The 24096-nt window shown below is 38.4% G+C and overlaps 1 protein-coding gene across 39 annotated transcripts in view; it reads left to right on the top strand.

Moving 5' to 3' along the window:
* TCF4 (transcription factor 4) overlaps positions 1-24096 on the top strand; it is a 353960-nt gene that overhangs the window by 300939 nt on the left and 28925 nt on the right. For 31 of the 39 annotated variants that reach the window (XM_019463970.2, XM_019463968.2, XM_019463976.2 and 28 more), the window contains 6 exons: positions 1916-2049; positions 7659-7791; positions 15553-15620; positions 16771-16849; positions 19432-19508; positions 22234-22437. In XM_019463970.2, coding sequence (XP_019319515.1) covers positions 1916-2049; positions 7659-7791; positions 15553-15620; positions 16771-16849; positions 19432-19508; positions 22234-22437 — 695 coding nt within the window. The remainder of the gene's footprint in view (positions 1-1915; positions 2050-7658; positions 7792-15552; positions 15621-16770; positions 16850-19431; positions 19509-22233; positions 22438-24096) is intronic. The other 8 variants (XM_019463990.2, XM_053902752.1, XM_019463973.2 and 5 more) reach the window with 1 other exon arrangement.

Below are 24096 nucleotides of genomic sequence, written 5' to 3'. Positions count from 1 at the left end.
TCTGGATAGCAGACCACGCAAAATACGGGGAACAAACTTGGCTTTTCTGCATATGAATGCCCAAGAAAGCAAAAAAAAAAAAAATTGAGTTGACATTTATGATGAGCACAATTAATTTGCACACATCTAATTCTATTCTTTCCAAACAACATTATGCCAGATCATGGGATGTGATAAATATTAATTTACTGTGAAAAGCATAATTTATGTAAAGTACGTATTTTTATAAGACTGCACTAAGTAGAGTGTTGTGTGTTAACAAATCCTAAATGTATTTCCGTATACCGCATCATGTTGTCAGAATGTTTCAGGAGACTCTCGTTCAGTGATACACATTCTCAATTTATTTGTCATAGATGCCATCTATTTGAAATGTTAGGGCCTTAACTTCATATTTGAATTTAAGGTGACATCTAAACTTCCACTGTCTGAAGGCTAAGTCTTCAGTACATGAATAATAACTTTTTGAAAGTCCTGTGTTTTCACATTATCATTGCAGAAACAGTATCCCATCCGGTTCCTGCAGTGAGGGGGGCATATGGTGCCCTGAGGATTCAGGGCTTAAAGAGACATACAGTGCAGGTGAAAGATATTTAGAGACTGGCAGGAGCATATCTCAAACTCACTACTATGTGACCTCTCATTTTTCACTTGAACTTCCACCCTCTAATTAAAACTCCTGAGTTGTCAACATCACAGACATGATTTTTTTTTTAAGAAGTCTATTGATCATTCCTCCCTGTCCTTAAACTATTCCAGTTTTTGGAATTCTAATTTCTGCGTTTAAAATCTCAGTGAAAAAGAGCTTTGTGGTGTATGGTGGCAGATTTAACTAATGTATTGCTTAAATTTGCAAAAGGTTTTTATTAGTAACACATACAGATGTTAAAATAATCTTATTTTCAAGGAGGCAGAACAGGCCGTGCTGTGACCTAGCTGATGGTCCCACATTCAGCTGATGTTCAATAATTTTAGTTAAACTATTAGAAGAAGGGAAACTTTGAATTCAGCAACCACATAGGTTTCCAACCCCCACCGGCCACCTTCATCTGAGAAACCCAGCCAAACATTAGTGACCTCTAGTAGTAACCTCTAGGCCAGTAGACCCAGAAAAGAAAAAGAATCTATAAAAATGTTTTTAATATGGTGTTAACAAAAAATTAACTTAATGTTGAAAGGTACTTCATATAATGACCGTATCATTTTAAACCTCTTTTTAACTTACGGTTTTATAAAATCCAGAACCTCTCAAAATTGTCTGTAGCATAATATTTAACTTATGATAGGTGTGTACCCTTTCAATGGCTACTGAAGCTTAGGATACCTATAGAACTATGTGCCAAAAGAAATTTCCGAACTATATATCTGAGAATCCTGCTCCCTTTAACTCATAATGCAATTTCAACATTAATTCTATGTATGTTACGAGAAAGAAATCTGATCTCTTAAGTCTGAGATGGTCTTTTTCATTATTACTAATTTCTTTATATGCTTTTAAAACTTGTGAAGTTATCAACTCTGTAATGTGTCAAGAATTTTATTTTTACCATGAAATTTAGGCACAATTTCACTTTTAGTTTTTGTAGAAAAAGAGGTCAGGGGACTTCTAAGAAATGTTTTCTTTAGTACTGTTTACCTTGCAGACTTGACATAATTCTACATAGAAATGTATTGCGTTGTTCTTTTATAGCTGAATTTTTACTAAGAACGCTGCCTATGGTAAATATTTACATTTGTTTGGCGATATAGAACCACTTGGGAAAAAATGAGGCTGACTGTCTTCTGATGTAATCAGTGAAACAGCACAAAGACGGATACACAACAGGCAGCCATTTTCAAGTATATGAAAAAACCCTATTCTGTGAGGCAAGGCTGAATGCCTCAGAAAAGTCATGGTGTTCTTTGTCTTTTACAGATGGCCATCACAGCAGTGACCCTTGGAGCTCCTCCAGTGGGATGAATCAGCCTGGCTACGGAGGAATGTTGGGCAATTCTTCTCATATTCCACAGTCTAGCAGCTACTGTAGCCTGCATCCACACGAACGTTTGGTAAGGGCAGATTTACATGATTCTGGACACAACACAGCTAGTTTCTGAAATCTCATCCTCTGTCTTTCCATGCGTGCACACAGGGACTCTGTAAATGAAAGTAAAAGTGGCATACACCCATCAGTCTTATATTGTTTCTGTGATCAAAGACCTACCTAAATCAGAACACCTTTGTAAGCCCTTTCTGGATTCTCTTTGCTATTGTTCTTCTGTTTATTGTGTCTTATTCTGTGCTTTCTTGACGACAGTGTTAGGCTCCTTTGGCACATAAAGATCCAGTGCATTTGAGTTGCAGAATTTCAGCTATGGTGGATCCTTTTACTTATTTATTTTTTTTATTTGCTGTCTGTAGTTTTGAAGAATATACTGCAGGGGGCAGGGTGACAGTCAGTAGACTCAGAGTAGGTGACCTGTATCTCCCATGGGCTTTTCCACTTCCTCTTTCCGGCTTCTGTCCCTGGTGACAGCTTTGACCCCTGGTGCCACACCCAGAGGAAAGAGTTCCTGTTTCCCATACAGTCCACTAGAAACAGCAACCATGGGGTTTCCGTATAGATCGGATTCCCAGTGTTCAGTAGCTTAGCTATAACTCCATGCTCCCCAACCTCCCCCTGATGCTCCCTTGCCTTACTCAGTTGAAAAGTGCTGAGCTGTAGAATGTTACCTTGTTTTCATTACCGGAGTGGCCACTCCACCCATTGCCTACACTCATCCATCCTAATGTGGCCCTTTATCTTGAAGGAAGCAACGTTCATCTGATCATCTGATCTTTTCTAGCCTCAAAAACTCCCACAGCCCAGAATCCACTCATGAACTTAAGTCTATCATTATGTGGAGGAAAGGCTGCTTCTAGATCATGAGTTAGGTTTGAGATGCAATTAAGGTGGGGACTGAGCCCCTTGGGCAGTAATATAGCTTTAAAAATGTATGAAGCTGTAATCCTACAGATACAAAAAGGATGTGGCCTATCCAGTGATCCTTCCTGGTACCTGTGTCACTACTCTTCGTCTTGAAATTGCCCCTTTCTCTTCTCCTAACACCAGATTCATGTGTCTTTCTCTGTTCTGCTATAAGAAATAGTACTTTCTGGATTTCTGTGGTCTGTCCTCTCTTTTGCTTAACCATTAGAGATATAGAAAAGGTGACTTCTATACTATTCTGACAACATAAAAACATTCCAGAAGTTACAGTTTCTGATATCTTTGAAAATACCTCTTTAGTTAGTCCTAGTGATAGAGATACTGTGGTCAGTTAGCCTATCTGTTGAGGAGAGGCACATGATGGAGATGGAATTGGCCTTTTGATATCATCTGCCAAGTTTATATCATCTGTAAATGAAACTGTCTCAAATTTTAGCACATCTTCAGTAAATAGCAAATAATTTGCAAATTTCATCTTCTCTCCCCTCCTTTCAGGTATTAGAACAAACACTTAGAGAAATATCAACTGTTACTATACTAGAATTTCTTCTTGGCCAACATCCTTATTTCCTATCATCATTTTCCACTTCTCTAAGGAACTCATGACCAAAACTTCATGTGTCCTGTGAGCAAGGAAAATTTTGATTACAAATAAAAGATTTGGCAGTATTAACTAACATAACATGGAATGTCAGTTCTTCTAAGAGTTGTCCATTTCATATTTTCCTTCCTTCTTTCCTTCTCTCTCTTTCTTTCTTTCTTTCTTTCTTTCTTTCTTTCTTTCTTTCTTTCTTTCTTTTCTTCTTTTACTGTCATGCTGTAGAATTTTGATGTAGGTGGTTTGATTTTATCCCGAATTCACTGCATGGGCGGAGGTATCTTTAAAAAATGCTCAAATGCATAAAAAGTGTAATTTTAAAAAGGAAACCAACTACATTCCTTTTAGAAAAAAAATTTGTTGGAAACCTTAAAACCAAAACAATATTATCAACCCAGGAAGAAAGATTATTTGAAGGAGTAGACCAACAGGTTGTATCAGATGCTATCTTTGTAATGTCATTTATCTGTCATAGAACCCAGAGTTTTCATTCTTAAACATGATTATTTAGCAGTTCTTAGAGATAGAAGGGGTTTTTTTAATGGTAAATGAATTAGGTCTCTGGTAATGTATCCTAATGAATTTTCTCGCTGGTAGGGAAACTGTTGGATTATTATATCTAGTAATCATTGTAATTTCAGTATTCAACCATTTGAAAATCTCTCATTGAAATGCCTTTCAGAAATCTGACACTGATTAAGAAAAATGTGAGTATGCAGTAGGCACTTAGTGACTTTTCACTTGAAAATAATGGTAATTCCTCACAATTTTTGCCTGTAGCTTTGGCCAGTCTCATGCAGAACAAAGGCATTGTGTGAGGAAAAGAAGAGATTTGGGGGCATAATTGGGCCAAACTCGTATTGTCTGTAAAGATACAACACTTTAGAAATGTTACTGTCTTCATCTCTTTATACCATGCTGTAATAGGATGTGTAGAGCCTAAACTCCACACATTTCAGTCATAACCATCAAGACCCCAAGCTTGATTCTTCCAATCCCCTTTATGGTTTCAGCCTCTACAACGCAATCCCACAGCTAATCTCTACTATGTCACAGAGGTACATACAGAATCACTCAGAAGAATGGAGTTTGTGGTTAAGCTTTGGAATGGGTTGTTGCAGATTCAAGTTTGGAATCACTTGGCCGAGTTCTGTTTAGAAATAGAATAGAGTCCTCTGTCTGGCATGGTTTAGGCATGGTCTTTGCGCCACAGAGTGAAATAGTCCTAGGAGCCTAGAAGTGTATTATAAAAGACAAGTTCTTTTATTTTTTGTAACATAAACCCTTACCCCAGTGATTCTCAACCAGGTGTGATTTGACCCCCTCAGGGAACATTTGGAAGTGTCCGAAGACGTTCATGGATATTATGACTGGGGAGTAGGTGATACAGGAAATCTAGCAGATAGAAGCCAGGGATGCTGGGAAACATACTACAATGCATAGGAGAGCCCCCCACAACAAAGAATTGTCTGGCACAAAAGATTAATGGTGCCAACATTGTGAAACCTTGCCTTAGCCCAAAGCAGGATTTTATTCTTTGTATGTGCCACCACTTATTTTCTAATCTTTGAATTGTCACCCCATAAGTTGCTAAAATCATCACTAATAGAAATATTTTCAGTACTTTGTCAGAAGGCTCCAAATATGCTATAATTAATTGGGTATCAGAAGTAAACATAATTAAATAGTAGGCATGTAAAGCCGTAGCTCTTTTTCAGTCTCCCCTTTCCATGCATAGCAAGCAGGGCAGACGGCATCAATAGCTGGAGTTAGAGAGGTTGAGGGCACCTGTCATCGATGGTCCCTAAATACTCTACGTGGATTGCGTTGGTTTCCCCATTAAAACCTATGGGGTGGGACTTTTTCTGTCATTCTCTAAACCCAGGATTAACCCTCTGTCTGTTAAATCTTGAATTAGTGCCGATTTTACGCCAGGTTAAAAGTGTGTAGAAATTTTCCCTGATGTGATAATCTTCTTCCTGCTTCACCCTGTGATTATATACTCATTTAAATATTTTTCAAAATTCTTTTCCACTGTTTTCATTTTTGCATATCTAGGACTGATTTGTAAAGTTTCTCTATTCTTCAGAACTTCAGCATGGAATACCAGTGTGTGGAAATGAAGGCAAACCACCTCTTTCTTTCAGTTTCCTCCTTCTATGTTCATTTTCTTTTTCTCTACTTTATTACAGTATTTAGCTCTCGAGCAGAGATAGTTGTTGTAAGTTTATGTTCTGTGACTTCCCCAGTCTTTTGGGTTAGATGTACTGTGGAACGGGCCCATTGTATTGTTATTCAGAGAAAATTTCATGGACTACTTGGGGTATTTTGTAAGCAGCAAGTAGAAATGAGCTTAACAGGTGGCCTAAGGAATTTTGGGGTCAAGCAAAGAGTTCCATAAAATTAAAAAGTTTAAAAGATTTTCTTGGGAACTTGGAAAGGTGAAGGTATCATCTCAACCTTTTCACTGGAGTTGACCTTTCAGTTGGACTATTTTATGTAGAGGTAATATGTATGTAGAGATAATATTTTCAAGGGCACCCACCATGTCATTGGCAGATCTAACATAGGTTCATTTTCTAGACTGTTTAGTTCTCTCTCAAATGAGTAGTATTTCAGTCCACTATTTATTAAATGCCAACCGATAACCATATGTTCATTGAGTGTATAAGGTAATTATGTGGTCAGCACTCAGCCATGAGCTATCGGATGCACAGGTATAAGCTCTATTCCCTCCTCTTAAGAAGTTCACAGTATAGGTGGGAATGCACTTGAAACAGAAAGCAATGAAAGGCAGCATATAATTAAGTGTTAAATGGCACAGCGCAGACTGTGAGTGCATTAGGGATTCAGAGAAAAGAGATCATGCAAGAGTTGGAAGTTAGAAGGAATGCTAAAGGAAGAGCTAGAACCCAAGATGAGCCTCACAAAATTAATACAGAAGTACCAAGACACCAGGGTTTTACTCCTATGAATAAATGCCTGGGCTTTAAGCACCCCTGACTTTTAGCATCCTATTCAATCTCTAATTTTAATAGAATCTCTACTAATGATGTAATAAAAATCCATATCTGATTAATGTATTACATGTAAGAAAAAAAGTGGATTGTGCCCAAAATAGTTTTCCTTTACAGGTCTGTAACACATTCAGATACCTATGAGAGTGACTTTCCAGGGTACTTTTTTATCTTGAAAAAGGAAATAGCTTGATGTATTTTTGTAAATAACCATGTCCCTGTTAGTGATCTGCTCATTCCCCAGCCGATCAATCAGTAGCAACAAATTTGCTTCTTTACAGGCTCTGTGATATGCCCCAAGAAAAGCAGCTTATTGGACAATTAGGATAATAATTGAACTTAAAGCCAAACTTAAAACAAATGATTCTGTAAAGATATGCCTTTTTCATAGTCAGCTATCTGGTAGATTGCTAATGAGGAGGACATGGAAAGAAAGAACTCAAATCAGTCCTTCTCAGTTTGTTCATTCCAATTTAATTCAATAGAGTCATTGATTTGTTTTACATACTGATATTTATAAAGGTATTTAATCATTGGTACTTTTAAAATTTTTTCATTTACCGTTTTGTTCTCGCTAGAATTCAGGAAGGTGATCCAGTTTTGCAGGAAGAGGATTTGAGGCTGACTGTTTTCACCATTTAGTGTCGAGAAGTTCAGGATGAAGTGTAATGTCAACCCCATGGGTCATGATACTGTTTTATTCATTGTACCATGGAATCTTTCTTACTTGATCAGTAGTTCATACAAAAAAATTAATAGTAGAAACGGTCTTTTACATTGCTGAAATCTCAGAGATACTTTTAAGCAGTAATTTCCGGATTCAGAGACTATAATCATTTCTCACTGTCCTGTATTGCCATTGTATTCTTCTACATTCGATGCAAACCCAAATAACTATGTGTCTTTGCATTTTATTCTTTGAAAAATGAAAGCTGTCAAATATACTCTTGGATATTTTGAAATTCTAAGAGCTATCTCCTGCAAAATGAAGAGTTCTGAAAGAAGTATTAGAAACCTAACCCATTAAGTATTTTATGGTTGAATATGGTCTCTTTTTTCTGCTTCCTGCTATAGAGCTATCCATCACACTCCTCAGCAGACATCAATTCCAGTCTTCCTCCGATGTCCACTTTCCATCGTAGTGGCACAAACCATTACAGCACCTCTTCCTGTACGCCTCCTGCCAACGGGACAGACAGTATAATGGGTGAGTCATGGAAATGTCGATTCTGACCCCGGCAGTCAATGTCACGGCTTAATAATATAGGACCTCTTTTTTCTCCTCGTCATCAAACGGCAATCAGGCAATGAATATCTGTCACGTAACTGAATGAAAATACATGAACCAAACAGAAATAGGCATTGGCTTGTCTATAATCACTTTTTTTTTGTCATAAGAAACTGAAATTTGGCTACTTTGTTCATTGTGAGGTATTAGATTGAACAAGGCTTTCAGTAGATCCAAACTACCTTGCTTCTCACATTCCCAAACGGTGAGCAAAATGAATGTTTATAAGACAAACCGCCAAAGACTAATGAGATAGGGGGCAGGTTAGCTCCTAGTAGTAGTTATTGACCACTTCCCAAGCCCCAGTCACCGTGCTAGGCTCTTACCCATGACATCTGAAGACTAGCTCCTATGAAATTCACAGGAGATTATTAATAAGGCTTCACCTCCTAGAGAATGTGGCATCGTGGAGTCCTTCAGAGGAAAAGAAGCGTTTGCTCCCTTATGGAGAGGAGACACCTGGGCATCAGTGGGCCAGAAGGCATTTACTGCTTTCTCTCAAGCAGATTTACTAAGAAGTTGAGGCCAAGCAGAGCGCTGCTGCCAAAAGAACTCAGCCGTCGTCCCTGGTTTTTCCTGATGTCCATTGTGATTGTCTCTCTGGACAAAAGATTCCTCCACCGGCGCTGTCCCCTGGAGGGAGGAGCTAGGCAGGTGTCCAGCTGTCCCTGGAGGAAAGAGTCCCAGGCTGGGGAGGAGGCAGCCACCCCTTTCCAGATGCACCTTCAACAACTCAACGACTCCGCCATTCCGAGGAGCAGGCCAGCCTGGTGCTTCAGGGTCTCCTAAAACCTCAGACTTCCCTGGTTGCCACTGCTCTGGTACTAGCTCACACTCACACCCTGCTTGGCCTCAAGATCACTTCTAGTGGGTCGCTGATGAGAACATAAACTGTTCATTTTCGAGAGAAGAATGTGTGGCAGAATAATCCTGCTGTTTATTCCCCTTCGCTCTTTGCAGTTTTTCATTTTCTTCAGAGAGTCCATAGGACTTGGGAAAGTGGTGTGAATCACTTATGTGGGAGTGTTTTTGATGAAAGGGAAGAGATGTACTTTGAAATGTTGCAGATATAATTCTGCCTAAATAATACACTCCCAGCTTATTCAATAATGTATTTCACACTTGAGACTAACCACCTAGCAGCCCTTCGCTATCATGTCTCACTAAGAAACAAATGTACAAGAGTTTCCATTTTTGTAGCTTTTCATAACAAAGCTTCTACAAGTGTGTTGCATCAGTTTGACCTTGGAGAGCTATGGACAGAGGTCACATGGGGAAGTTGGGTTAGCTATCAATGCAGTTTTGGCAGATTTGAAAAACAAGAAGAAAGAAAGAAGTGCAGAACTGAAAGAGTGAGGAAAGCATATTTCACTTCAATGTGGTTTGACAAATGGAAAGCCCCTCTCTACAGTCATGAGGTCTAGTTATAAAGAAGGATGACCGGTCATTCATCCTCTTACACGGCAGATTTCCTGTCTACTTGTGGTTTGAGTAATTTTCTTTTTTAGGAAGGTATAAAGGTGGAGCAAAAGCTTGAGTTGAGGAAAACATACTCAGGCATTGTCTGAAAAAAAATTTTGTTGATTGATTGACAAAACAGCCTTTCTGGGAGAGAGGCACCGCAGCTTGGGAAGAAAGAGATGTTATGAGATGGAATAATCATTTTCCATGAGCTGTGGTCAGCATGGCCACAAGTCTCAGTGGGAATGAGATTTGCTTTACTTAAGATGGTTGACTCATCATTAGCCTGTGGATGAAAAGGAATGTCTGCTCTCCTTCTTCATCTGGTCTGGACAGCGTGGAGCAGTAGGTGACTACTGCATCCTGACGGGCCCACCTCTATACTAAAGAGGGAGTGAACTTGGTACATAGACCACAGGGCCCTGTTTAAGTGGAAGGAAGGTCTAGGCAATGATAAAAGAGCTTTAATTTTACAGAGAAAAACATGAGATTTCTGGAACCCAGAAAAAGGTTTTTAAGAATAACTTTATTATATAAATTATTCTGTAATCATGGGTATACTTGTCAAAATCTATTAGCAGAATGTGAGAAAGCTTTATAATCTTTTCAGGAAATAAGTAGACGTGGTAATGCAGCTTTTTGGAGGAACAGACCTTTATTAACTTGCATAAATGCAGTTATTACTTAAGGATTATGTTAAGGGAGAACATTCTAGAATGTTCTTTCTTAAAATAATATGTCCTCCAATTTCTTATATTAAAATACAGAGGAAAATTTAAATATGATAATAAGCCTTAGTATTGCATGCTGTCAAATGGCTCATGTTTCTTCACACTTTAATTTTCCTAGGCCTTGGATGGATTTTCAGAGTGTGGTAGAAGTCAGGGAAGGCAGCATGTCTGTATAACAAGAAGAGAAGATTTCTCTTCTGATGTTAGTGATACTTCCCTGACAAACAGTATGGATTAATAGGATACATCTGTAGACTTTTGAAAATATTTGGCATATACTCACTCATTCTGAAATGCAGGAAATAAAGAAATATTACATTGCCTGTATCTCAAAGAACAAACAGAGCTAATTAAATAATTGGTAAATAGGGAACACATAGCCTGACACATGTTTGAGATTACACACATGATTCTGTAGAAAATGACTATAAGCAATACTAATGCCGTAAGAATGGGGTTCAAGCACTAACACATGGACATCACATTTTTCAAGTTTTCTTGGTAAAAAAGTGCAAGGCAAAGCAATCTTTTCATAAATGGCGTTGATGTCTTAGGAAGCTAGCTGCTTTTTCAGTTCAGATCATGGCCCCACTTCTGAGTTTCGCGTTATAATGTGTCTTCCTGGAAGTCAGTCAATGTCCTGACCTGCCCCTAGAGCAACAAAATGCACGTGGTGTGAGATGTAAGCTCAGAACCCTCAGAAGGGAGCCCCCTGGAGTCACTTTGCCCCTTTTGCCCCTGGTTCTGTCCTCTGCGTTTCAAAAATGGAAGATGCTTGCCACGGTTTCAGATGGCTTGTGTTTGACTTGGTAGAGTGATCGTTGTTTCTTGTTTTGTTTTCTTTTGCCCTTAAATGCCCAATATCATTTTTTGACAAATACTTAAGAAAGACAAAATTTACCCAGATTATAATGACAGGATTTTTTTTTTTTTAATGACACATTCATCCGTAGATTTTCGAGTGAATTGTAGTTTATTTTACTTGTGGCATATAGTCCACTACTTTCTTCTGAAGCCTTGCCAACAAACTCTGGAGATTATTTAGACGTTTGTGAATTGGAAGGGCCTATTAATCTCCTGGAATTATATGAATATAATGCATGGGACACAGCATGGACTCTTAGTAATTCAACTGGTACAGTCCCCCATTAGAGAGGAGCTAAATCCAGAGTCTTCCACAGTTACCACCATCAGTGCCTTTTAACCTTGTTCCTAAAACTCTTTGGATGTAATGCTGCTGAGTGTATATCAGAAGCAGTCCAGTCCAGTGCCTCTTCACGTGAGCATGCACGCAGAGGAAGTGTAGTAAGTTATTAGATACCAGCTTGTAGAGGATAGAAATCCCTAAGAACAGCAGCCTTATATATTTTACTGTTTACATATTTCCTTCTTACCTACAATGTCTAATACCCCTTCTTGATCTAAAGGTTTGAGAGCACTGCCTGTTCTAACACAGTCCTCTAGACTCCTCAAGGACAAGAGTGCTCCAGTTGCCCACTGGGAAATACCATTTGTATACATTCCCAGGGTGTGACCCCTGGCTGTTAGAGGCTACACACACTCTCTTCCCCTCGGAGGGAATTGGGCATAAAACTAACATAATGGTTATAATAACTATTATTGTTTCATTAGTCTTTAACTGGCCTGCTTTCTAATGCATGGTACTTCCCATGTTTTTAAACCTCAAACCAAACAGTGTTGAAGGAACAGACTACCAAGAGTGATTTAATGCAACATATGCTAAAGATTACCCTGGAATATCTATCTGGTTCATGAAATTAATCTGGCTTACAGCGTTCACTCCTAATGACATGTTTGTATGACATGATGCATTTTAGTGTGTGGCTTTTCTAGTAGAAACAGTATGTCCATTTCCCCTTGAGGACTTGGTTTCACAGTAATCTTATTATTAGAGTAGTCACATAATATTCACTTTGTCTTTTGTAAGAATCTTGAGCCTTCAAATACAGTTGGGTGATGAACAGGCACAGAGCATAAGAGTAATATGGATTTTATCCAGCAGTGACATGGCATCTTAGTTGCAAAGACCACCAACGGAGAACAATAAACTAGTTTGATTTAAGTCTTCTCGTCCATTTCCTGCACATGGTCATGGGGCCCAATTCCTCCCCCTTGGATTCCTAGGAATCCCTCCTGCTAAAAATTAGTGCATTATAGCCTCTATTTGAGTCTTTATTCATGTGTAGGAAGAGTACTAGAAAAGCTCCTTCTCTTGTCATCTTACAGAGAGGAGCTCATGGCACTGTATGCTGCTTCTAATAGTTTAAGAACACGAGGGTCATTTAGACACAATTCAGAAAATCCTAAATTTTAAAGCTGTCGTTATCTTCCAGACAAATACACTATGAATTGCCCTTCTTATTCCTTTTGTATCTTCACGATGTTTCCAGCCTGAGGTTATGGGTGTGCAATAAAGGGATGACGCATTGTTCCAAATTTTGATTTTCAGGGGCCAGTGCCCAATCATCCTGGTGTTTTGATTAGGGTGTGTTCTAATAGGAATTGCCGTTTCCACAAAGCTGAGATTGAGACCAAGGTCTCACATGAAACCAAAGATACCAGACCCTTCTTTCTGCTCCAACTTCTAGCCAGCAACAGCACCTGTGTTCAAGCCATCTGAATAATGCTTCGGGGGCTGGCAGTCTCAAATCCTCCTACAAAATTGCAGTTCCTTTTAATAGCTGCTCATCTTCCATTCATATTTACCTTACCACTTTAGAGACTGATTTGGTTTTGTTTTTGTTTTTTTTCTTGAGCAAGAGAAATTGATTAGAGCTAAAATATCAAGAAATCAATCCAGGCTTCGCCTAGTAGGAACAGTAGTTTTTATCTCTGTTCCTTTATATGAGAATTTTGGTAATTTCTAACAATATGAGTTGACAAAAACTTGGGCCTGGAACAGTAATTGAGTCCCGTCACATTAAAGCCATAAAAGTGGACTTGATGAGCACAAAGTTTAATTAGAAGTATGTTTAGCCAAACATGACCTATTACTACTCAGTATAAAAAAGATTATGCCATTTGAGAATTTAAATTCACTTTCTGTTTATCTGTGCCTTTTGACCTATCAGTCACACAAAAAGAGAAATCTTTAAGAGAAGGGCCCATGTAGCTTAACATGTTCAGGGGCTCGAAAATGTGTCTTCTCCAGCGTTTCCTGGAACAGAACAAAAGGCATTCCAACTGAAAGGGCAAATTGGCCCCAGTAAACTGCTTTGAAATTTAAGCCCTTAGGACTGGCCCTCCAGCTGCTACAAGGTAGAATGGCTTCATGTGAAAAACATAGTCTGTTCTCACCAGTGCCTCCACGAGTAGCCTTTGTAGTTTTCTGAAACATTTTCATGACAACATGAGCTAAGAAGTTGATGCTAGTTTTTATTCTAGTTCCTGAGTCCTAGTATCTCCCTCTATAAAACAGGCACTAATAGAAAGTTTAGTTAGAAAGTTGTAGTACAAAAAGTAATCCTACTGATATATCTTATCTCTTCTTAAGTGTGATTTTACACTTGTATAATATTTATGTTCCTAAAACACTTCCATGAGTTTTCATGAAAATATATTTTGAAAAGTTTGTCCTTCTCATTTTAAAGTTGTTCAAAGGAAGAATTAATCTTTTCAAAGCTACGACTGTAGCAAAGTTCATTTGTACTTGAAACGATATCTTGTCTCTTTTGATTTAGGGGGTTTTTTGTTAGATAATATAATTTTTTTCTAGTGTGGCTCTGAAATTCCATTTCCCAAAGATCTGTTTTCTAATCAAGCAGATCACAAATTAGTTTGACTGATAAATCTAATTTTTAGGTATATTTGATAATACTGCTTGTAGGAAAAAAAATGTATATACTTGCCCCCAAATACCATCAATAATACATGCTGAAAAGATGTTAGTGCTCTCTGTGTTTTCAAAATCTTTTTTGTTTTCTCTTTAGAATTGTCTTTTGTTTTTAAAGAACTCAATGCAGAAATTTTCATTTTCACAGGAGAAATAATTTCAGTTATCTTTTACATTTAAGTATTTTTAATATTACTGACATCCGTGAGTTCCTTTCACCAGCTCAATTGTATGTCTGACCGTCATTTCAAAGATGCACTTCAACCCATAATCCTTAGTGCTAATAACCAATATACTTTTTATATTATGAATTTGTGATATGAAAAAGAATAGTTTTGTTTTGTCATAAAGTGGTTGTGTTCTTTTTTATCACCTACCAGTTTTCTTTCAGTTTTAGTAATTAACGAATGAATCTGGGTGTGGGTTTTGTTAACCAAATCAAGCATACATCAAAAGATTATCCAACTGACATACCCAACATATAAATATATAAAAATAGCAAGCATAATTTAACTATGCTAAGCAGAAGTCAGGAGAATGAAATTATAACCTAGAGAAGCAGAGAATTCAACCACTTGAGATCTGACCCGACTACTGCATTTTACAGATCTGGAAGCAGATGACACATTTGTCAGCAAAGTGTGCTTTCTTGGGTCAAGGTTACGCCTGGGAATTTTTTTTTTTTTTCAATTATGTTGTATGCAGTGAAGTTCTGCTTGGATTAATCAGTTGACTTAAGATTTCCTTTTCTTATTTCACAGAATCGTGAAACCAGGTCCTTGGGTTTAATAGGTTTTATTTAAATACTATGTCTATTTGCTAATGTTGAGGCCTTAATAAATGTAATATGCCAAATGTTGTAGGTGTTGTATTAACACTGTTAAATAGAGCTGACTTTGAATCACATGCTAGAATCTGCATCTTTTTAGTAACGGTACTTGGTTCAGAATCTCTTTTGTGGTTAAAAATACCAGTGTTAAAAGATGACAGATAATTTTCTGAATATGTAGACTTATTTTGTCTCTGGAATTTGAGACCTTTATTGATTTTTAGTTCAGGGTTTTATAATGTAAACACAGACCTGAGTATGTGGAGAATATGTATTATTTAAAATATTAAAAATATTTTCTCTCCTCGGAAGCCAGGCTTGTTGTAGACTTCCTGTTTTATTTTGCTGAGAGGAGCACCTTGTTTTACTGTGTATCAATTTTTTTAAAAAATGGAAAGGAGACATAAATTCTTTGTGAAGACAATTCTACTGACTGTATGAAATACAGAGAAAAGGCAAACTTTGAGGGCTTCAGAGACCTGAGTACTGCATACTTCTTAGCAATGAACTTCAGGTGCTACCTACCATTCACCACTAACTACTCGTAGGCAACAAGGGGGCCAAGTAATAGCAACTGAAACACTTCATCTTTAAACCAAAGTGTCAGGTTTATATTTTATCTGTAAAAAAAGTAACATGAATATATTTGACATCTACCTCAGCAAACAAATTAATGCTAATTAAAGATTAATGTGTTATAATTAGCATTAAAAATGCAATTAGATTGTGAGTAAATGGACCAGGAATAGAAAATTGTTAGACGTCTCACTGCCTGGTTTTTCATATTCTGCCTTTTGTTTTTGCAGCAAATAGAGGAAGCGGGGCAGCAGGCAGCTCCCAGACTGGAGATGCTCTGGGGAAAGCACTTGCTTCGGTGAGGAAATATTGACTTTGGACTTCATATGTACCATTGTGGAAGGGTGAACTTTAAGCAGAAGTGGACATTTGGAATTGTAGAAAATGAATGGCAAATAGCTTAGATTTCTGGAAATGCTAGCCTTCTTGCAGAATGATTATTGGAAAATTTGAGAAGAGAGTTCTGAAGCTTCCAGCGAATGGCTGACCCCTCCAGCCTGTCTCCTCACAATGGCATTAAGCAGTCCTCAGTTATGGATTTGCAGATATTCTCAGGGCCTTGTGGTGTATAGATTGTCTATCTTGATTTCTTATTTTTCTCTAAAATCATATGGGGCTCATTGACCAGCTAAGACAGACTTTGCAGGGGGCAGTTCTAAAACCCTTTGGAAAAAGCACTTACTAAAAAAAAAAAAACAAAAACAATGACCGTAACTCCATAACTTAGGTCTGTGAGAAATTGTCATGTAATCGGCACTTGGGGACTCGGCTTCTTTGCCTTGCCCGTCCACTGCGAGGAGCCTAGAGAATGGGACATTTCTTGCATGTTCACTAGTGACCAAGTAGCACCCCCTCGTTTGTCTGAGGGAGTATACACGTATGGTCTTCAAAAGCTAAACATGGTCATTTGCAAATGTAAGTGGAGATTTGTTGCTCTAACTTGGTTTTTCCTTATCATTGGGAGCATAAAATAAATTTGATTTAGCATTGGGACCTAAGTAAAAGTTTATATTTAATCTGGGCCTTCCTGTGCCTTGGCATCAAATGCCTTAATCACGATGGAGAAGAAATGAACGAAAATCATAAGGGATGATGCTGTCTAACCTATTTGATGGAGTAAGAAAGGGAGGTTTGGGGTGTTCGTGTGACCTACTCATGGCCACAGAGTGATGGTAGGACATGGGAGGGAAAGGACTAGAAGTACAGTCAGCTGAGCCTGTTCAGTTCTGTCCATACCATCTTCCATGACCTCATAATCCTTATTTTGGAAATTTAAAGTAATCGCAAAAGTTTCCACTTGAGAATATTGGTGCTACAGTTGATTGTTACATGTGTTTTGTAAGTTGCAATTTTTAGGTGACTGGAATGACACTTTGTCGTTGAAAGAATTGTTGACTCTTTATTCCTAATAAATGAGGGTTTGTTTGTTTTCTCCCCACTGTTTTAAGATCTATTCTCCAGATCACACTAACAACAGCTTTTCATCAAACCCTTCAACTCCCGTCGGCTCTCCTCCTTCTCTCTCAGGTACTGTACCTAAATCCAACCCCACCACGGTACCGGTTTGCGAAAATGCTTTCCCTCTCATGCTTCCTGGTCTGGCAGGCGGAAACTCACTCCCTCCAAAAGCGCAACACATAACATTTCCAAACAGACAAATGGAAAGGAGTGGGGGAGAGAGAGACGGCCATATGAAAGTATAGCCGTTTACATCCAAAAGTTTTCTTAAAAATTAGATGTTTTTAGAATACACAGGCATACAGAAAACTCACTTCTTAAACTGATCTTAGCTCTGTAGAAGATGTTCAACAGAATAACCTACTCCCAACAAGTCATCTCCGATGAGAAAGCCCAGTTAATACAGTCAGGAATATGAATATAAATTATATAGTCATCAAATATAGACAGTTCAAAAGGATCATTTCCTATAGAAATTTTAGACTTTCCACATTCCCTTTTTAAAACCCACGTCACTGGCATGTTTGAGGAAAACTATAATTTTGTAAATAAATTGGGAAGTAACTGTGTGGAGTAAAAGGAGATGTTTGCCTTTAAAATATAACAAATTAGCGTGACCTATGGCTTCAAATAATAAAATTATAGTTGTTGAATTATGTTAGTAAAGCATTTCACTTTTCAGAGTTCCAATTAAGAGGCTCATTGCCCTTCTAGTATAAATGCTTCCAGAAGGCCCCATCCGGTGCACGTCTCTGTTCTGTGGAAAGAGGACATGTGGCTTCTAAAAAAAGCAAACCAACGAACAAACAAAAAACAAAAAAACCCTAAATTGCATCTATACCTGATTGAAACCCAACCTTACTGTATCTGTAGTGGAGTCGCTTGTCTAACTGTCGCCTCCTCGCCTCCTGTTATTCCCTGCCTATGGCACTCACGTGCCCATCCTAAAAACACTGGGTTCCTTAGTAAAGAATGGGAGGTTTCAGACTGCCCAGAGCTTGAATTCCGAGGTGATGGCCGTGGCTTAGGTAGCACCGAATGTCAGCCTTTTCCAAGCCTCCGTTCACACGGAGCGGGTGGTCACAGAATAGAGAGGGATAGCCGAACCTTTAGGTCCACCCGTCCAGACGGACAGAATTGAAACTGCAAGGAAGCAGAGATGGTATTAAGAGGATAATGGAACAACCGTGAAACATTCCCTGTGGCAGGAAGGAAAGGGAAGTTTAGAATTATTATAGACCCCTGGGTCAGTATTATACCGGTAGGCTCTGGAGTCAATGTCCAGAGCGAGAGAAGAGCAGAGACAACATCTAGCCCAGTGAGGCAGGTGGTGAGGGAGCCTGAGCAGGGAGAACTCCAAGTTTCCTGTTTCAAACAAAGCAGCTCTGATTTCATCTATTTTATAGTTTGGGGGAACAAAAAGAAAAACGTCCAGAGTCTAATAAGGCTTGAGCGCGACTATTTTAGTCTGATGCTCTGATGTTACAGATGAGCCGACTAGGGCCCAGAACGGGTGTGGGATTTGCTGAGGCTGCAGGAGCAGCGGTACCAGAGCTCGGCGAGAATCCGCTGCTCACCGTTCTGCTGGTCCACTTCCAGAGAGGAAAGGAAAGCTGTGATGCACAAATCGTTCCAGAAAACACCACAAATGCCCGAAACCTGAGCGGCATGCGGCGTGTGGAAGACACAGAGAAAAGGCCGCTTTGGGGTCCTGCTAATACACCATGAAAGACCACATATTAGGAAGAAAGAACTTTATGAAGATGTAAATATGCGGATAAATTGCTATTTTCACACTGAAAATAGCTGGCTCTGTCCATATTCTGTCACTAAAAGTAATTGAACAAAATGTCCTACTTTTATTTAGCATAAAAATACACATACATGCACACCCAGAAATGACAGAAAGAAAGGAGTTTTAAAATGCTAACCATGTCAGGGCGTAAGATTACGGTGAGATCCTAGGTTTTTTTTTCTTCCTTGAATGATTTCCTAGTTTCCACATGTAGCATGCATTATTTTAATTTGAAAAGTAGTTTTTATTTTGCAGGTTAGACATGTAATATTTACTGTAGCAGAAATAAAGTTCAGTGAATCACAAAACAATCATTTTCTTCAGAAGGAACTACCTACTTATTACTGTTGTTATATTGAATTCTTAAATTTCTGGTTTAGTGGATCACTGCCAACTAATCTTATTCCCTTAAAAAATTTGGAAGGCTTATCCTTCTTAAGGATCATTTTTAAAACCCGTAGCAGTGCTGTTTTGCATTGGTGAGAGAATTTTGGTTCCACAGACTGGCCTTGCATGAACGAAGGTGTAACAGAATCCCCCTTTGCATTCTTAAAAGTGGCTTGACCATGGTAGTGACCTCTTTTCTTCACTACCATCTGTGAACCATTGGTAGGAACCATTGTCTAGCTAAAATTCAGAACCAGTTAAATGTACCCTTTTAGGAAGAAGCCTGAGAGAATTCTGAGTTGAAAACGTTTTCCTTGTCCCGGAACTCTTGTATGGGAAGTTTACATGTATTTACCTTATTGTACAAATGAAAACTCAGCATCGCTGTTTCTAAAAGGACTGTCTAAAATGTCTGCGAGATTGTTTTCAGATTATGTAGATTTCACTGTAACCTCCATTTTAATACCAGCAGGCACAGCTGTTTGGTCCAGAAATGGAGGACAGGCCTCATCATCTCCTAATTATGAAGGACCCTTACACTCTTTGGTAAGTCTCATCTTCTAATCTCTCCTCTAGCCACTTCGTATACCACCTTTCTCTTTTTGCGTCTAGTTGACTCTCTAGGGTTCTTATTTCACTAGCGGGGAACTTTAGACTAATGTTAAGCACACGAGTTTGGTTAGAGCCAGAGTCATTAGACTAGATATATATATATACTTGTTGCTGTTTGTAGATTGTAACCCAGATGCTGTAAGCCCGAGGGCTCCAAATACCTAGGGCCAGGTAAGAGATTAAAAATCCTGGAGAGAGAGTGGCATCCGTCTGTCTTTGGGAAAGATCCTTGTCAACGATTGAATCACTTTACTGATAGGAGAGCGCTGGAGTCACGCCGAGCTGCGTGGCTGGAACACTTGAAGATCAGGAGACCTCTGCCTTACTTTCCAGAGTGGCAGGCTTGTAAGGGCTTTCCTCTCCACCTCTGAATAAGAAGTCTGCCATCTGTTTCCATGTTCGCTTTGGTTCTTCTAGAAATCGACTCATGTCATTAAATGTCTGCTCTTCCGTTAGGGAGTAGCTGAAAATTTCCATGAGTGCAATTAATATTATAAGTACTCATCCCATGATGATTTGTTATCTGACACTGTAGTCTTTCTCAAGTCATGGTGGATGTGGCTGAAAATGTGCATGAAATAACATTGCTCTGGGCGGTATTCGGTCGCTATATGAATCAAATGGGGAGAGGTAGCAGCAAGGAGGTCTTCAGCCCTTCAAGGATGGTTTTCCCTTTTTTCATCCATATTTTGAGATAGAACACGGAAGAGGCATTGATTGGTTGATACCTGCCTAACTTAATGTCTTGGCAGCAGGTCAGAATTTCCTTTCTTCTGTTTTGGCTTACTGTTTAAATTAAGGAAAATCTAAAAATGGAAATACAAAGGTGGATTTCCCCCTTGGTTGTGGTCTTCTTTGCTGTAGTGTGGAATCATTCAGCCATGCATTTTGGCCAATAAAGGCAGGCACAGGGCAGGACAAACGTATGCACTACCTGCTTAGCCTACATTAATTAATTAACCCGCAGCCCACTTCCAGAGAGCCCATAGTAGTTTTAAGTGTTTACCTCCATCAGTTATTCTCTGGGACCCAGCTGTCAAAACTAGGTTATGTGCCACTGTATAGCCATGAAGTCTAGGTTTGTAGTTACGAACTATGGGTTTAGTCCTCTGAATTCCCAACACTCACGAGGGGATTCACAAGGAGAAACTGCTCTCCCCACAAGGAAGCTGTGAGCCAGAAAGGATGATAGGCACGTGTATTACTTCCTTTCATGCTCACATTTACATGTGGAAGTATGTATTACCGTTCTCATTTTTATAAATTATGAGGTATAGACTCAAAGAGGTTTAGTACCTTGTCAAAGATTTCATAAGTAGCAGCTAGGAGTTTACGGGAGGTCCCTTAACACCAAAGCCCACCAGATCAGAAATGCTCTGTACCGTAGACAAACTGTATTAGACACACATTCCTTCTGTCAGTATAAAATAATTAGAAATTGTTTTTCTCATGCAGTGGAGGTAGTACATCTGTTGGCACAGCCCAACAGTGGAAGTCAAAGCAGACTGTAGCAGGACCCAGTACAAAGCAGCACTAGATTTGAAGTCCGAAGACTTAGATTCAACCCTTCACTATACCATTTCCCAGCATCGTGACACTGAGTAGTTAATAATTAATTTCTCTGAGCCTCATTCGCACATGTGTATGGAAGGGGTAATCCTTCCCTGCTTGCCTTACACGTGGAGAATGAAGAGCCAGGGAGATGGCCTATTTTAAAACACACACTGGAAAGTGACAAGCAGGTGTTTATTTGATATCATTATTGATCATACCAAAAAAGGTCCATACACATCTACATGTCCTTTTTCCTCACAAACTCTATAGTATCGACCTTTCCTAGTTGCAGAAAACTAGGATCTTAGTGGCTGGGATGGAAAAAAAAAAAGTTACTTGGTTTTGAATTCTATAATTTAGTTTCATAAGGTGAATTTTATACAGAGCAAGGGCTTTGAAATCAATTAGAAGCCCCTGGTAAGCAGTTAATTCACATCTTTGTGCTTCTTCAGTCATGAAATCTCATACCACTTTGGTGGACAACATTTTTTTAATGTTTGTTCTATATCCATTTTGAGTTCCTACTCTCCTCTACACACACACAAGCTGGTGATAATAGATAGAAAACAAGACACACTGGTAAAAATAGATAGTACTCAATAAGAAGATTATAGTCTGTATGCATTTACCTGTCTCTGACTTGATACGTAGCCCTGTATCATATGCTATAGAGGAGATGAAGGAAATACGCATCCAAGAAGATCGTTTAATTGGGAAACTATAAATGCATCATCTTTTCATTGTTAAGTTTTTGAAATCCTTAACCAATGCCTGCTACAATGTTTCTTACATTCTATAGACTTTTTTGTTCTAAAGTAAATCTAAATTCTCTTTCAAGCAAATGCAACCTAGTATAGCAGATGTACATTGTAATGTCCTAGAAGATTACTTTGTTCATGACAAATAACACTATGATACACCATTAACATTTTCTACTAGTTTTCTAGGAAGGTCACCATCTACTATTGTTTTAATGAAATAAATTTCATTGGAAACATATATTCAAAACCTCAAAGGATGATTTGTGTCAACTCAAGTTTTGTTACTATAACCTCTGCATACATTTCAGACTAAATCCAATTTTGCATCGTTTGTTAATCAACAGCAAAGCCGAATTGAAGATCGCTTAGAAAGACTGGATGATGCTATTCACGTTCTCCGGAATCATGCAGTGGGCCCATCCACAGCTATGCCTGGTGGTCATGGGGACATGCATGGAATCATTGGACCTTCTCATAATGGAGCAATGGGTGGTCTGGGCTCAGGGTATGGAACCGGTCTTCTTTCAGCCAACAGACATTCACTCATGGTAAGTGATGGCATTTGTAGACTCTTTAATTACTGATCCTAACAGAATTAGAATTTCAAGTATAAATACTACTACTGCTGTTTTGTTCTTTTTTAAATAGCTTTATTGAGATATAATTCACTTCAATGTAATTCACCCATTTAAAGTGTACAGTTCCATGTGTTTTATTTAGTATGTTCACAGGGTCATGCAGCCATCACCGGTCTAATTTTAGAATGTTTTACCTCCTGAAAAAAGAAAAAGAAATCCCCATTAGTTGTCACTCTCTATTCTTCCCTCTCCCTGGACCCTAGCAACATTAATGTACTTTCTGTCTGTATAATTTGCCTATCTTAGATCTTTCCTATCACTGGAATCATACAATACGTGATGGTCTTTTCTAACTGGCTTCTTCCAGTTAGTGTAATGTTTTCAAGGTTTATATATATTTTATCCTGTATCAGAGTATCATTCATTTTTATTGCCAAACAGTATTTCATTGGATAGGTGTACATTATATTTATCCATTTATCAGGTGATTCATATTTGGGTCCTTTCCACTCTTGGCTATTATGAATAATGCTCCTATGAGTACAAGTTTTTGTGTGACGTGTGTCTTCATGTCACCTGAGTCTATACCTAGGTGGACATTTCTGGGTCATTGCTGGTGTTTTAAATTCTTCATCTTAGTAACGCATCTAAAGGACCCACTTGTGTACATGTTACATTGTTGGCATTTCAGATATGAACAGGTTGAAATTTTTTATTATTATTGAAGAATCCAAATCGATGTCTTTTGATGCTGAGTATGGGAGGCGGAAATATCTGGTATGTTTATTGGTCTAAATATATGGTGTGAGACTGTATAATTCAAGATATAGTAGTTTTATTAATCACTACCCGTTTATGAATAGGTGTGTATTTAAATAATATTTAAGTAGATTTGTCTGTATTACAACTGGAATTTCAATTCGGCCCATTGCTTTTGAAAAGGATTTGGGAGTGCACCCTTTTTATTTAGGTGATTATGAAAATTCAGAATCTTCTTAACAAAATATTAAGTGATGACCATAAGGTGACCGAGTGGGTGGAGAATTAATCACTAGCGATTCTATGTAATTTTGCTTCTTATAAACGCCTGCCTGATCAACAAACACCTTCGTGTCCTGTTTTGTACCTTGTAGGCTCTTTAAAAAGTTGCTTGGATGAAGGTCTGTCTTCTGCTACCACTGTAGCATCTCTTGTTTACTGATGCTTCCAAGAGAACACAAAATAAGCACAGGTTGTTCTGAGGCTCTTTCAGTTCTTGCTCAATAGGGTTCTTCTGTCCTCCTTTCAGTTTCTCTTAATAAAAGAGTAGGATTGAGAGTACCATCCTGAGCGGTATATTATGGAAACCTGCAACCAATTTGAAACCAAAAATACTGGTTTATAAATAGAAGCAATGAACTCACTTCTAAAACGTGGAAAGATATTTTTGAATGCCAAAGCCGAATCTTTTTTTTTTCTTTTTTGCTTTTCCTTGACCTCTATCCTAAAAATTCATCATTGAGTAAAAATTGTTTGTCTATTCATGGCAGTTGCTAAGAGTTTACGAAAGGAAAATCTAGATTTTAATTTAGCTTGGCCTCAGGTAATGTGTTAAATACACTTGGGATGCATATAATATGAGGTTTTAGT

Source organism: Panthera pardus, unplaced genomic scaffold (genome assembly GCF_024362965.1).
Source record: "Panthera pardus isolate Hobbes unplaced genomic scaffold, ASM2436296v1 HiC_scaffold_15, whole genome shotgun sequence".
Classification (NCBI taxonomy): Eukaryota; Metazoa; Chordata; class Mammalia; order Carnivora; family Felidae; genus Panthera; species Panthera pardus.
The sequence above is the reverse complement of the archived record's forward strand: the minus strand, read 5'-3'. Positions and strand labels throughout refer to the sequence as shown.